Genomic DNA, 12,685 nt, shown 5'->3' with positions numbered 1-12,685 from the left:
TGCCGCATAGGCTCTGGACAGTCTAGTCTCTGCTGCTCTCCTCAGAGTAAACCTCGGTCCTGTGAATACCACCCCCAGGTATGTATATTCATCTGTATACTCCACAGTATCCTGACCATATACGAGTGTAGGTACCGATCTCTTGACCCACTATGGTGTGGTGTTAAACACCATAACCTTGGTTTTACCAAGGTTCACAGACAATCCACTATCCTCTGCAAAGCTGTGCAATGCATCCAACTGTCTCTGCATGCCCTCTGGTGACTCTGATATCAACACAATATCATCAGCATATAATAATAAAGGGATCCATGTCCCTGCTAGCTGAGCGCCTCTGTCGCCCTCTCTGTCAATGTAGTCAGAGACTTCATCTACATACATACCAAAAAGTGTAGGGGACAAAGGACACCCCTGTTTCACTCCAATAGTGGAATGAACAATGTCAGAAATCCCCTCAAGAGTGCGTACCTGGCCAGTCACTGAGCCGTATAAAGCCATGATCCCCCATGTGATCTTTGTGGGTACTCCCAACTTCAGTAGCCTACGCATCAATCTGGCCCTTGACATTGTGTCAAATGCTTTGCGGAAGTCCACAAAGCAACAATACATCCGTCTTCCATGTGCCCGACCCTTCTCAATAATGGTTCTGAGTGTAAGAATATGATCCAAAGTGGAGAAACCCCTCCTGAATCCAGCCTGTCCTGCTGCTCGTATGCCCTCATTTTCTGCCCATTTACTCAGTTGCTGTTCAAGAATGGATGCATACAACCGTGCCAATGTGTGCCCTATCATAATAGTTCGGTAGTTCCCTGGCACCATGGGGTCCCCTGTCTTGAAGAGAGGTACAATAGTAGATAATCTCCAAGATTCGGGTAGTCCCTCACATATGACATGGTTAAACAACCGCGCAAGAACCTCTGACAGTAAATCTCTAGCATGTATCAAGTGCTCTGCCACCAAACCTTCATGGTCATATGCTCTCCTAGTCCTCATCCTGTCAATGGCGTTCTTCACCATCTCAGTGGTAAAGAAGGTACTAGTGGCTGGACATGGCTGTAGAGGGTCTGGTAATGGTGGTTGCCCAGGTACTGTATATAATGATGCTGCATACTGACCCCAAATCTCGGGAGAAGTAATCACTGGAGGAGGTGAGTGTTCATGGAAGAGACGCCAGGCCTCACCTGAATCTTGACTCAAAAAGAGCTGATACAAATCACGGCCCGCTTCTTCCGTCGCACTAAATGCCGAAGGGCAATCTGAGACTGTCTATATGTAATGCCTCCAAGTATAAGCTCGCTCTGAATCTGAACTCTCATCTCTCTGCACTCCTCATCATACCAACTATTCTGAGGCATGTTCCCAGAACGTCTTCTCTGATCTGGTTGAGTGTGTGGGTATGCCTCTGCTGCTGCCCCATGCAAGATCTCCGTCAATAGAGTGGTGATCTCTTTCACGGTATATACAGGCTCGGCTGCCCACATCCGCCTGTAAATCTCCTCCACATAGACTGAGTCCGTCTCTGGTGTAAAAGTATACCGTGTGTGTGCAATCCTCCGTGGTGTCTGAGAGGCGTTATACTGGAAAGAGACTAAAAACGTCAGGAGAGCATGGTCCACTGCTACTCCAACAGGTCTAGGTCCCACACTGAGATCCTGAATACTAGAGATGAAACTCGGTGAAGTCATGACATAGTCCATTGTACTCGCCCCATGTCTGTGTGGAAAGCATGTGAATCCCCCAGACGAAGGAAAAATCTCTAGACCATTAAGTATGGCCAAACCATGCGTAGTCGTCATCTCCATGAGATATCTCCCATACTCTGTGTGCTCTCTGTCCTGTGAGTGTCTGTCAAGCCCCATCTCCGATATATCCATCTCTCTAAGCATCTCCTCCGAGGTATCATAAAATACCGTTTGGGAGTTGGCTGTCTTGGCATTAAAGTCTCCCAAGAGCATGATATCTCCATCTCTAGAAAACTCCCATATGTCATCATCAAGTATAGAGAAAGGGGATTGCCCTCTAGGTGAGGTATAGACTGATGTGCTAGGGGGAAAGTAGCACACAACAACGTATAAGAATCTGCCCGTCTCAGCTCTCAGTCTCACCCACATGTATCTCGCCTGGTCATCTCTCCAGACAATCTGTAATAGCGGCTGCAACTCCTCCGTGAATAAGATTGCTACCCCTCCTGAACATCGACTCCCATGCTGGGATCTAGTGTCTGGCCGACAAGCTGTCTCCCATGAATAACCAGTCACACTTGGCATCAACTGTCCAGATTTCTAATGTGTCTCTGAGTAAAAGACAATGTCTCTATCTCTGAAGCTATCCTCAAAGGCACCCACATCCAGCCTATATGATCCATTACAATTCCATAGTGTGGTCCCATATGTCTCGCACCGTCATGTTGTGCGTCTTTCCAAAACCACTACTTTCCCTCCTCTATAAAAGGCAATTTTTCCCTTCTCCCTTGCTGCTTTGATCTCTTGCATCAACTCTTGCATATGTGCTATTTGTGCTAAAGTAAGGTCATCCCCCATAAATATCCCAGTTTTCTTGAGTGTTGGTCTCTTCTTCAGGAATTCTTTCCTTGTTTCCAAAGTCGGGAAACGCAAAATAAGTGCTCTCTCTTTGACGTTTCCCTTCTCATCCACTCCCTTCTTTCCTACTCTCCAAGCACCTGTGTGCATAGGTTCCGGGGTTCCTATTCGCTGCAAGAGTTCCTTCACTTCTTCTTCTACATTTTCGGTGTCTTTGATACCAGTAATACGCACATGGAGGCTCTATTCCTCCTCTTCTGTTCCTCCTCAATGGTCATATTGATGATGGTAGAAGTCTGTGCGGCTTTTGGCATCCGGGCCTTCCCTTTCTTTGCACCTTCAATCCATTTTTCTGCTTCGTCAACCTTCTCTTGTGTTTTAAAAAGGCGCTCCGCCCATGAGGAAGCCTCTTTCGAGTTTTGTTCCTCCCCTTCGCGCAGAGTTTTCACCTGCTCCTTAATTTCTTCGAGCTCCTTTAGCATCGAGGGCTGATTTCCCTTTTCCATTTTGGGCATAATTTTGCAAGTTGCAAGTTCCCCTTTAAGCTCTTCAATCACTGCATCTTTTTCCGTCATGCACTTTTCCACATTGGTTTTCCAAGATTCAAAGCTTGCAATTGCCTCATCCAACTTTTTCTGCATAATACATTCCATTACATTCACTTCTGCCCGCATTAGAGCCTACATCTCCCCTTTCACAGATAGATACATTCATCATGCTTACCAAGCATCGCTTTATCCAATTCTTTCCTCATATCTGCATACATAGAATTCTTATAACTCTCTGCATTTGCGTACATCTCTTTCCTGATGTCATCTCTCATAAAGCTGAGCTCCGATTTAATCATCACTTGAACCCTCTCCATCATTAAATCATCTTGGACTCTGACGGTTTTCCCTGCCCGTAGAGAGCTTGGCGAGAGTATACTATCTCTCTTCCTCCGCTTGAATATCGCTTTCATCACCATCCTCGGCTAGTTGGTCCATCCGAGAGAGAAGAACAAAGCGAGCATTGAGTCAAGGCCCTCACCAACAGAGGTCTCGTCCTCGCCCTGGTTGGCCTCGCCCTCGCCCTCGTCACCAAGCCCTCGCCCTCGCCCTGGCTGGCTGGTCTCGTCCCCTGGCTCGACCTGGCTGGTCTCTGCCCTCGCCCTCGCCTTGGCTAGCTGCCTTCGCCCTCGCTTTCGCCCTGGCGGACTCGTCCTGGCTGGCTCGTCCTCGCCCTTGGCTCTTCTCGCCCTCGCCCTCGCCCTCGGTAGGCAGCTTGCCCTCGCCCTTGGCAGGCAGCAGGCAGCTCGCCCGAGAGAGAGAGAGAGAGAGAGAGAGAGAGAGAGAGAGAGAGAGAGAGAGAGAGAGAGAGAGAGAGAGAGAGAGAGAGAGAGAGAGAGAGAGAGAGAGAGAGAGAGAGAAATGAAATGTTATATTAACGTCTTCAAAAGGCCAAAGTGACCTATGAGACGAGGAAGTTACAATGCGGTGTATCTGATATCAAGTCAGATTAACAAAATAAATTAAATTAAATTAAACTAGACTAGGGATAACAAGATATAAATACTGCGGAATCCTAAACTAAGCGGATAGGTGTGAAAGGTGAAAGGCGTGAAACGTGTGAACTGAGCTATACAATGTGTAGACAATTTGGGAGGGAAGTAGAGATCTATCTGCACAGAGATCCATCTTCATCTGCACTCTGGACGACGAAAAAGTATGGCTCGAATCCTTTGCTGTAGCCTCCTTCGAAACTGTGTAGCTCCTCTTCTCCATCGGGGTCGTCTAGATCTCCCTAGCTCCAATGCACGGTCTATGAGAATGCCACTAGTGCGGGTAGACCTCTCAACTGTTGGTTGCTCCTCTATCTGTTCTTCTGGGTGTTCAGTATCTAGTGTAAAGAAATCTGTGATCTGTCTCTGGGGGTGTCTCTCTTCAGCTCTCCTCAGTAAAGTTTCTCTATGTCTGTGTAGCTCAAGTTGATATAGCCCAAGACATCTCTGATCCTCATAACTCATGACCCTAGATAGTGGCCCGAAACCTTCTCTGAATAGACAATGAAAACGGCCTCGTATCTCATAGTACACTGTGCAATGACATATGTAATGTACCTCTGTCTCTGGCTCTAGATGGCGTAAGCGGCATATCCTGCTATCTGTTGGCGTCCCTCTGAATCTGCCAGTCTCAATCTCGAGCTGATGTGAGGACGTGCGTATCTGGCCAATGGCACATCGGACACCATGAGAAAGATGCCTGTCCATATAGCTAGGTCGAATCACAAACCCATCCCCTGTGAGGTGGAGAAAATGCTCTCTATAGAAAGCCGTCTTTGTGCCCAACTCCTGTATCGGCTCTATCCATGTCCTCCTTGTGTCCAGCTGAATCAGATCCTGACGAATGAGTCTATTAATCTCTACCCACGTCAAAGACCTCAAGGGTGCCTGTAGAGAGTATTGAAAAGGAGGCAACCTGTCCATGGTGAAACCATGTGTCTGAAACCATGATGCCATCTGTGCATACCAGCATGATGTATCCCCATTAAAAGCTAATTGTCTGGAGGACGAGAGAGAGAGAGAGAGAGAGAGAGAGAGAGAGAGAGAGAGAGAGTTGTGGCAGATTTTTTCAATAGAATAGGCACTTTACCCACCAGATCAACAATGATAGAGCCATTGTGCCACATACCTTACAACCCCCGCCGTGGAGTCACTCTCAACAGAGCGCACACCGCACTTTGCCAAGCCCGATGACCACACCCACTAGGGTGATGCTCGAGAGGCTTATATTATGGTTTGATCAGAGCTGTCCTAGCGAGACACTGGAGACACAACACTGGGTCCCTTAGTAGAATAGCCATAGCCCACCTCATATCCGAGCTCATCCTCAAATGTATTTTTAGGGGATGAGGGATACTAGCTTCTAAACCATGAAAAATGTCTAGTTTTTTTCAAAGACAAAAAGTAAGCTTTGCATCTCCTTATAGTGAGAACCTTTCTATGTGTTTTGCATAACAAGTAAACAATTTCACCTCAATGTCACCCTTTGTCAAATAGTATGTGATACTTTGTCAATTATATTCATAAACATTGACTTGCACGCGCTGAAATCTGTTAATGTTGGCAGGTTACTGAGATGTCTCATGTTGGCAGGCTAAGAGGTAAGCTTTTTCCCAACGTTTCTTTCAGAGAAATATCCTTGGTAAGAAGTTTGACATTCATGAAGTCATCTTTGGTGATCTTTTCTTTTTTGACTAATTATTCAAAATCACGGGTTTACATAAAAAATTGGTTTTAGAGATGACTTCTTTCTTGAAATCAGCAGTCTCCGGAGACGATCGAATTCGATTTTTGCATAATCAAAGTACTGCAGATTTTCAATCTTTGTCTGAAGGACAGGTGATCGCTAGAGTCCTCCCGTCTGCTCTATGTTTCTTCAAAGGGAAAATTACCAAAATACCCCTCTAATTTGTGGAAATTCCCAAAATACCCTTCAAATTTCAAAAACTTCCAATATTCCCCTCGTATTTTGTCAAAAATTCCCAAAATGCCCTTGAAATTTTCCAAAATTCCAAAATACCCCTGGTTGTGAGAGTAAGTTTATCCAAAAATTAAAAAAATTGTAGCTTTTCATAAGAAGACCGATTGTCTATGAATACAAGATACTAAAACTAGAATTTGAGCTGGTTATGTAGGCTTTGGAGATGAATTGCTTCATTATTTTTAGACATAATTGTCTTTTTTTGGGAGGTAATTTGTGACAAATTACATGCTAAGCACTACAAAACGGATATACATTGTCAAAAAAGAATAAAGATTAGGAAATCGTGAACAATCCAGCTAAAATAGATACAAGGGTATTTTGTGAATTTTTGAAATTTGAGGGGTATTTTGGGAATTTCCACAAACTAGAGGGGTATTTTGTTATTTTTCCCTTCTTCAAATCATGGTTTAGAGGTGTTAAAAGACTATATTCATGAATGCTTACAGGGTTGTGATACTGTTTTTGTAACTCCCACTGCAAGGACCATCGATTTAGCAACAGCTTGGATTATGGTGACTTGCTCATTCAAACTATATGGAGCTTCTTTTTTCATTTGTTAGCATTCCTAATACGCAGTATCTGTTCTTGTTTTCCATGCAGAAGCGAGCAGTGATACTCTTTATTTCACCAGATATGCGGCAGAGTATCTTCAAACTTCTTAACAAGTAGGTGTGGATAAACGTGTCTGCTGCTGAAGGCCAACGGCTTGCATGCTTTATCAAGTCCTTATGCAGTTTACTTATAGTGGATGATGTTACTCTAGGGTGGCCACTCACAAAACGTGTGAGCTGTGTGTCGTTCTACCGTAGCTGATCAAATGACCTATAGCAAGCTCTCCTTCATCTTAAGAGACTTTGCTCAGCCAATCTTTAGTAGATTGCCAAGGAGGATGTTCAGAATACACAACATATGAAGATTTTCTCACCGGTTTTTCACGTGGTACTATAGGCCCTTGTGAGAGTAGATCATATGCTTTCGTGCACTTTGCTTAGTTACATTTGCTTCTACCATTCTTGAAGTTTTGTAGCTCCATTCATCCATTGCCTTGTACATACTTTACCATGGTAGTCCTAGGTTTTGCATTGAGCCTTGTGTAACTCCCCTTCACCTTGCCCAGCTGGCTGTGAAGTATCTCTATTTGGGCATGTTCTTTTTTACATTCTACATTCAGGTTTGCCATGCAAGGAGCATTTTGACCTTCATATGGGGAGAGAGTGAGAAATGAACTGAAATGAAATATCTATGTTTACGTCAGCAAAAAGCCTAAGAGACCTATGAGACTAGAAAAATACATCACCGTTATGTTTGGGCTTTATCTTTATCTGCACCGACTTTGACAAAATCGACAAAAATACAAAATTCCATTTGTTGTCACGCACTGTAAGACTTCACTGATCATATCTTTGCGCTCGCTCCTCCGATTGGTGAACCGTAACTTCCAGCTCACTTCATACATGGCATATCATCTCGAGAAACCCGGGCGAGACGAAAAATCCACCGGGTGTGCACATCCCAAGGCGGGTGAAAACGATGCAAACCTGCCCCCAGGGAAACTTCAACTGCTCGTTGACCGTTTTTACTCCGATTTGAGATCTGAGAAGACTGGCATGAAAAGAAAACTGAACACTCCGATGCCATAACTTCACGTACTAGCTGAGCACCATCCGGCACAAATCTGCAAACCACTCCGGCATTCAACTTGCCATAACTTGCACACGAAGGCTCCAATTGATGAGTTGTTTGAACAGGCTTGGAGAGCACTTTGAAGAGCACAATATCCACCTTCAAACCTGCAATGTTTCTAGCTTTAAGCATGCTTCCCAATTAGCCCCAAAACGGGACCTTTTGGCCTGTGATACCACATAAATCATACACCTCTAGATCCCTTTGAGTACACTTGGTTTTCATACCTGCTCATACACTCTGGCATACACCTATAAATATCCATAGCTCCGCGTTTCACACTCTCTGCTCTCTGGTGACAGATCCAAACCAACCCGACAACCCAAGTAGCATACTGATGTCCTTGGAGGGATTCACCTAAAGTCCTCTCAGGCGACCAATAAGGTGTATAAGCACTGCCAACCCAGAAAGCCGCCAAGAGGCCAACTTGCACAAGTGTGAGCAGTCTCTTGAGGTGTTTTGTTGTGCGTCGGGAGCACTGATCACCTGCGGAAGACAGTCATCAGAAAACTCATCGTCCAGAAGCTCCTCGCTCCTAATGGGCAGCTGTAGGCCATGCAAACCAACCTCCTGTAAAGTCAAAAACCTGCTCATCGCCTCAGTATAGAAGAGAAACAAGAAGGGGGCAAGAGGGCAGCCTTGTCAAATTGAGTGTAAGCATGAAGTGTTCCCCTTTTCTCCCTGTCAACAACACCTGACTATGCGCACACCTTTAGAGAGCTGACACTCTACTAATTCATGCATCTTATGACCCTATCCGCCTGCATGTATCTGGACGCTCTGATTGTGGCTCGACTGAAAGCAACTCATGGTAAAAGTGAATAGCAACCGCGCGCATATCCTTGGGCTCTCGAACATAGACCCATCGGGCGTCCTTAGCTCGCAAATATTGGTGTGCGCATGACGAGGATCTACAATCTCAAAGAAATCCCCAATAACTCTGTTGCCCACCTAAGTTGACTGAGATGCCTGACAGTGGAAAGAAAAGTCATGGCGTCGCTCCTCTGTGGTGATCAGCTCCTGCAAAGCCTGCTGCATCTGCTCCTCTATCCAAGGGCTACCTGGGTGACGCTCCAGCATCCTTTGTAAGGAAGCAATGCCGCATTGGAGCCGCTGCTCTTCCTCCCTGGTCGCAGCTAAGCGAGCAGTAGACTCCTGGAGGAAGAAGCGGCTAACCTCCAGAAGGCGTGAGGCCGCTCTAGGAGCAGGGTCCCCCTGTGTGTCCATACTTGCTATTCAAAACGCCACAACTTGCTCTTTGAGCTCTGTTTCCAACAAAATCCTCTCTGGAATTCGCAGCATGACACTGCCACTCCTTTGTCTATCTGACACAGTAAGAATCACTTTGGAAAAAGCAGTTCCTGCCAAAATACATATTGAGCCGTCCATGTCACAAACGTTGTCACTAGCATAGAAACAATCTATCCTAGATAGATTCATGCCCCCGACTCTACGGTCAGATCTAGAGAAAGAGAGGCTATCTGAGGGCGGTACAAAGCGTGCATGCTGCCATACATCCGAAATGCTCAAAGTCATACATAGGCGCTCCCAAGTAGCCAGCTCAGCACCGTGAAAAGTAGCATGGCTGCCTCCAATCCTATCCGAGGGGTCCCCTAGCATATTGAAGTCCCCCCAATACAACACTACTCTGCACGAGGCAAAGACTCCACAATATGTGACCAAAGCTCAGCCCGTGCACTCACATGGTTGGGCGCATAAATGTTCAGGAAGCCCACAAGGCTACCTTGAACCTGCATGGTGACCCACTGTGCCTTGCCTGACACAAGAATACCTCTTCTCACAATGGCGTGTTGCCATGAGTCTGCAATAGTCATACGTACACCTCCCTGAATGCCCCAAAAGCAGCGGACCAAAAAGTCTCATAACGGCCACGCAAGATTTGTTCATAACGCCAAATACGGCTCTCACACAAAGGCAATGCTCCTGAAGCATAAGAATATCTATCATGTTACTCACAAGGCATCTCCGAAACTCTTGGCAAGCAACCCCTCTGGTGTAGAAACTGGGATCCCTGCATATTCCATGAGACAATCCTCATGGGGTCGGTGAGAGAAAATCAATGCTACCGTAGCTACCAACCTCACAATCATCGAGGCCGGCTTGGATGGCGAGTAATCTGCATCCAAGCGACCTCGAGAAAGTTGTGCTTGAAGAGATTGTCCAACCCATGCCCAAGAGCGTGCAATCCGTAGGGCTACATCCTCTGTCCAAGAATCCTCATGTACAAATCCATAAGAGGGAGCACTCTGTGTATCTGCAAAAAAGTATATCATAATGTGCCTACAACCTACTGTATCTGGCGCCATCACATTGAACTTGGCCAACGGCCAAAGTGTCTGTAACAAGTCTGTCTCTTCTAAGTCCCCCATGTGGTGCGGGAACTGTCACAAATTGATGACGTGGCAGAGCAACCCGGACACACACACCCACAAAGTGATGACGTGGCTGCCTGTACGGAATCCCGCAATTCACACTGACTGGCTTGTATGGAACCCCGCGATTTGCGTCGACCTGCTGATGTGGTAGAATGTACGGAATTCCGCGTTTTACACTAGTGCTGACGTGGCCTGGCTGTACGGCTTTCCGCAGATTACGCTGCTGTTTTTTTGTGGCAGATTTTTAACCAAGTGCTTTTGGGGAACATTGCTTTTAAGTTTCAACGATTTTGGGGCTCTGCTTTTAGCATCCCTTGTAACCTTTATAAGTGACCCAAGGGGCTCACTTCTCAGGGCATCTGGACGCAGAGTCTGAGAGCGAGCATCCGCGGGCGGTTGTACTTCGCTCAAAGATTAGTATAAAAGAAATACCGAAAGGGGCGCCAGTCTTTGGGGCCTCTCTCTCTTGGCACGGAACTATGCAGGGCGGTGTCGACTCTTTATCTTGTGAAGTGTTTTGAAGTGAATCTCTGCTGTGTCGTGACAGAATCTTGACTTGGGGTGTCCAAGTTTGTTACAGTGGTATCAGAGCACGACCGATTTCTCTTCTATCGGGAAATCTGATCCCTTTTCTGGCGACACTTATGGATTCCGAAAAGAATCAATCGACCTCTTCTGCAACAGCTGAGGCAAGAGGAGGCAACGCAGAAGATTCAAACGACTTAACAGAAGATGAGTACGGGCCACCTCGGCCTACACAGTGTGAACTTTGGGAGATGCAACATCGACAACAGGTTGATGAGTGCACAAAGCAGATGCTTTAGTTTGCTAAAGATCCCCAGTTTGCAAAATTTTTGACTCAGCAGTCCATGGCTGAAGTGTATACTCAGGGGCAGAAAGCCACCGAACCACCAATCAAACCCGCAATCAAGAAACCTCCTACTCCGAGGATGTTTACAGAAGAAGAACTTCAAGAGGTGGTTCAGACCCAGATCAGTTAGCTTTTGAACAAGAAGAATCAATAAAAAAAGCAATTGAAGAAGCGCAAGAAGGGGACTGACTACCATGATTACTTGGGCCGTAAATCTTCTTTTGTATTTGCAAGAAAGTAGAAGAAGCTGTGCGTTTTGAAGGACTACCCAGTTCTTCTTCCTCTGCTTTTGACAGTTCTTCTATCTCTTCTGATTCGAGTGAGGAGGATAAAAAGGGCAAGAAGCGAAGCAAAAAGCAAAGATTTGGAAAGAGCAATAAAAAGGCGAAGAAACTCAGATTCCCACCAGTTTCTGATAGCTCTATGGAGAAGTCATCCTCTGACAATTCAGACTCCGACGACCACATGTTTTATGCAAAGAAGAAGCATTTTACAGAGCCAACCAATACGACTTCCTCGAAGATAAGAGCAAGAAGACAAAGGAATTTAAAGAGGGTGGATAGTCGATAAAATTTGAATCCTTTTCTGGATTCCGAAATGTTGCGAGGGTTTTAGCCTTCATTCAATAGTTTGACATATCCTTCTCCGGAGGGCATTACTCAGAGCACTCCAAGATCAGGAGGGCTCCTTTTTTTCTAAAAGGAAATGCTCGAACATGGTGGTCCACTCTTCTTCTGAGGAAAGAAGCCCGAGTCAAGCGGTTGAAATTCAAACGGCTCTTTATTTCTTCTTGGTTGACCTAGGGAGATTCTTTGGATGCATATTGCGAGAGGTTTGGGACTCTTTTCTACCGACCTCTTCGTTTAAGGTCACCTTTAAGAAACAGATTGAGAGGTTTTACTGCGGGTTCCCTACAGAGAACCGAGATTACTGCCTTGAACAAAAGTCGGACTCTATTCAAGAGTTAATGCGTCATGCGAAACGGGGGTTCTTGATACATTCAAGAAATTTGACTTACCCCACTGATGAAATCTTGACTCAAAGGACCAGACAGACTTCAAACAATGAAAATAGAAAGAAATAGAGTCCCCAGGAAAAGAAAGATACACGACCTTGACTGACTCTTAGAGAAAGGGCTAACTATCTCAAAGAGGGGAAGTGTTTTGGTTGTGGGGAACAAGGGCACATATCTGCAAAGTGCCCCAAAAAGGCACAACAAAGACAGACTGAAGACAGGCCAGAGAGTTCTAGAGCAGCAGAGGAACGTGGCAGAAAAGGCAAGATGAAAGCAAGACTGGTACCGGATTGCATGGGAACCGACCGAAGCGAGATAGATGAAAGTACAAAACTTTGCCGAGCTTGGAGCAAAGTGAAAGATCAGGAAGCCACTTATCTTTTTCGATGGAGGAACCAAGGCTAACTTCATTTCACCTGAATTGGCGATGCGGCTCGAGATTACACCCGACAGCATAGGGCCACCGGTAGAGGCAGTTCTAGTGGCACCCGGACGGGATGTAGCCATTACGCCTGTCATTGGCAAACTTCGTTTGCATTGTCAGGGGTATTTAGGGCACCAAGACTTTCACATCATGCCTTTGGAAGGGTGTGACGTCCTCCTAGGAGTCCCTTGGTACCATAAGAACAACGCCGTGGTCGACTATCGGACCAAGA

At 45.9% G+C, this 12,685-nt stretch overlaps 1 protein-coding gene across 2 annotated transcripts in view; it reads left to right on the top strand.

The window, feature by feature from the left end:
• The window catches only part of LOC147426384 (Glycine cleavage T-protein family), a 101,481-nt gene that overhangs the window by 53,108 nt on the left and 35,688 nt on the right, over positions 1 to 12,685 (top strand). For both annotated transcript variants that reach the window (XM_086498473.1, XM_086498474.1), the window contains 4 exons: positions 5,648 to 5,681; positions 5,846 to 5,919; positions 6,511 to 6,576; positions 6,665 to 6,729. In XM_086498473.1, the coding sequence (XP_086354599.1) occupies positions 5,648 to 5,681; positions 5,846 to 5,919; positions 6,511 to 6,576; positions 6,665 to 6,729 (239 nt within the window). The remainder of the gene's footprint in view (positions 1 to 5,647; positions 5,682 to 5,845; positions 5,920 to 6,510; positions 6,577 to 6,664; positions 6,730 to 12,685) is intronic.

The sequence above is a fragment of the Adiantum capillus-veneris genome, chromosome 24 (assembly GCF_014529385.1).
Source record: "Adiantum capillus-veneris isolate H3 chromosome 24, ASM1452938v2, whole genome shotgun sequence".
Classification (NCBI taxonomy): Eukaryota; Viridiplantae; Streptophyta; class Polypodiopsida; order Polypodiales; family Pteridaceae; genus Adiantum; species Adiantum capillus-veneris.
The sequence above is the reverse complement of the archived record's forward strand: the minus strand, read 5'-3'. Positions and strand labels throughout refer to the sequence as shown.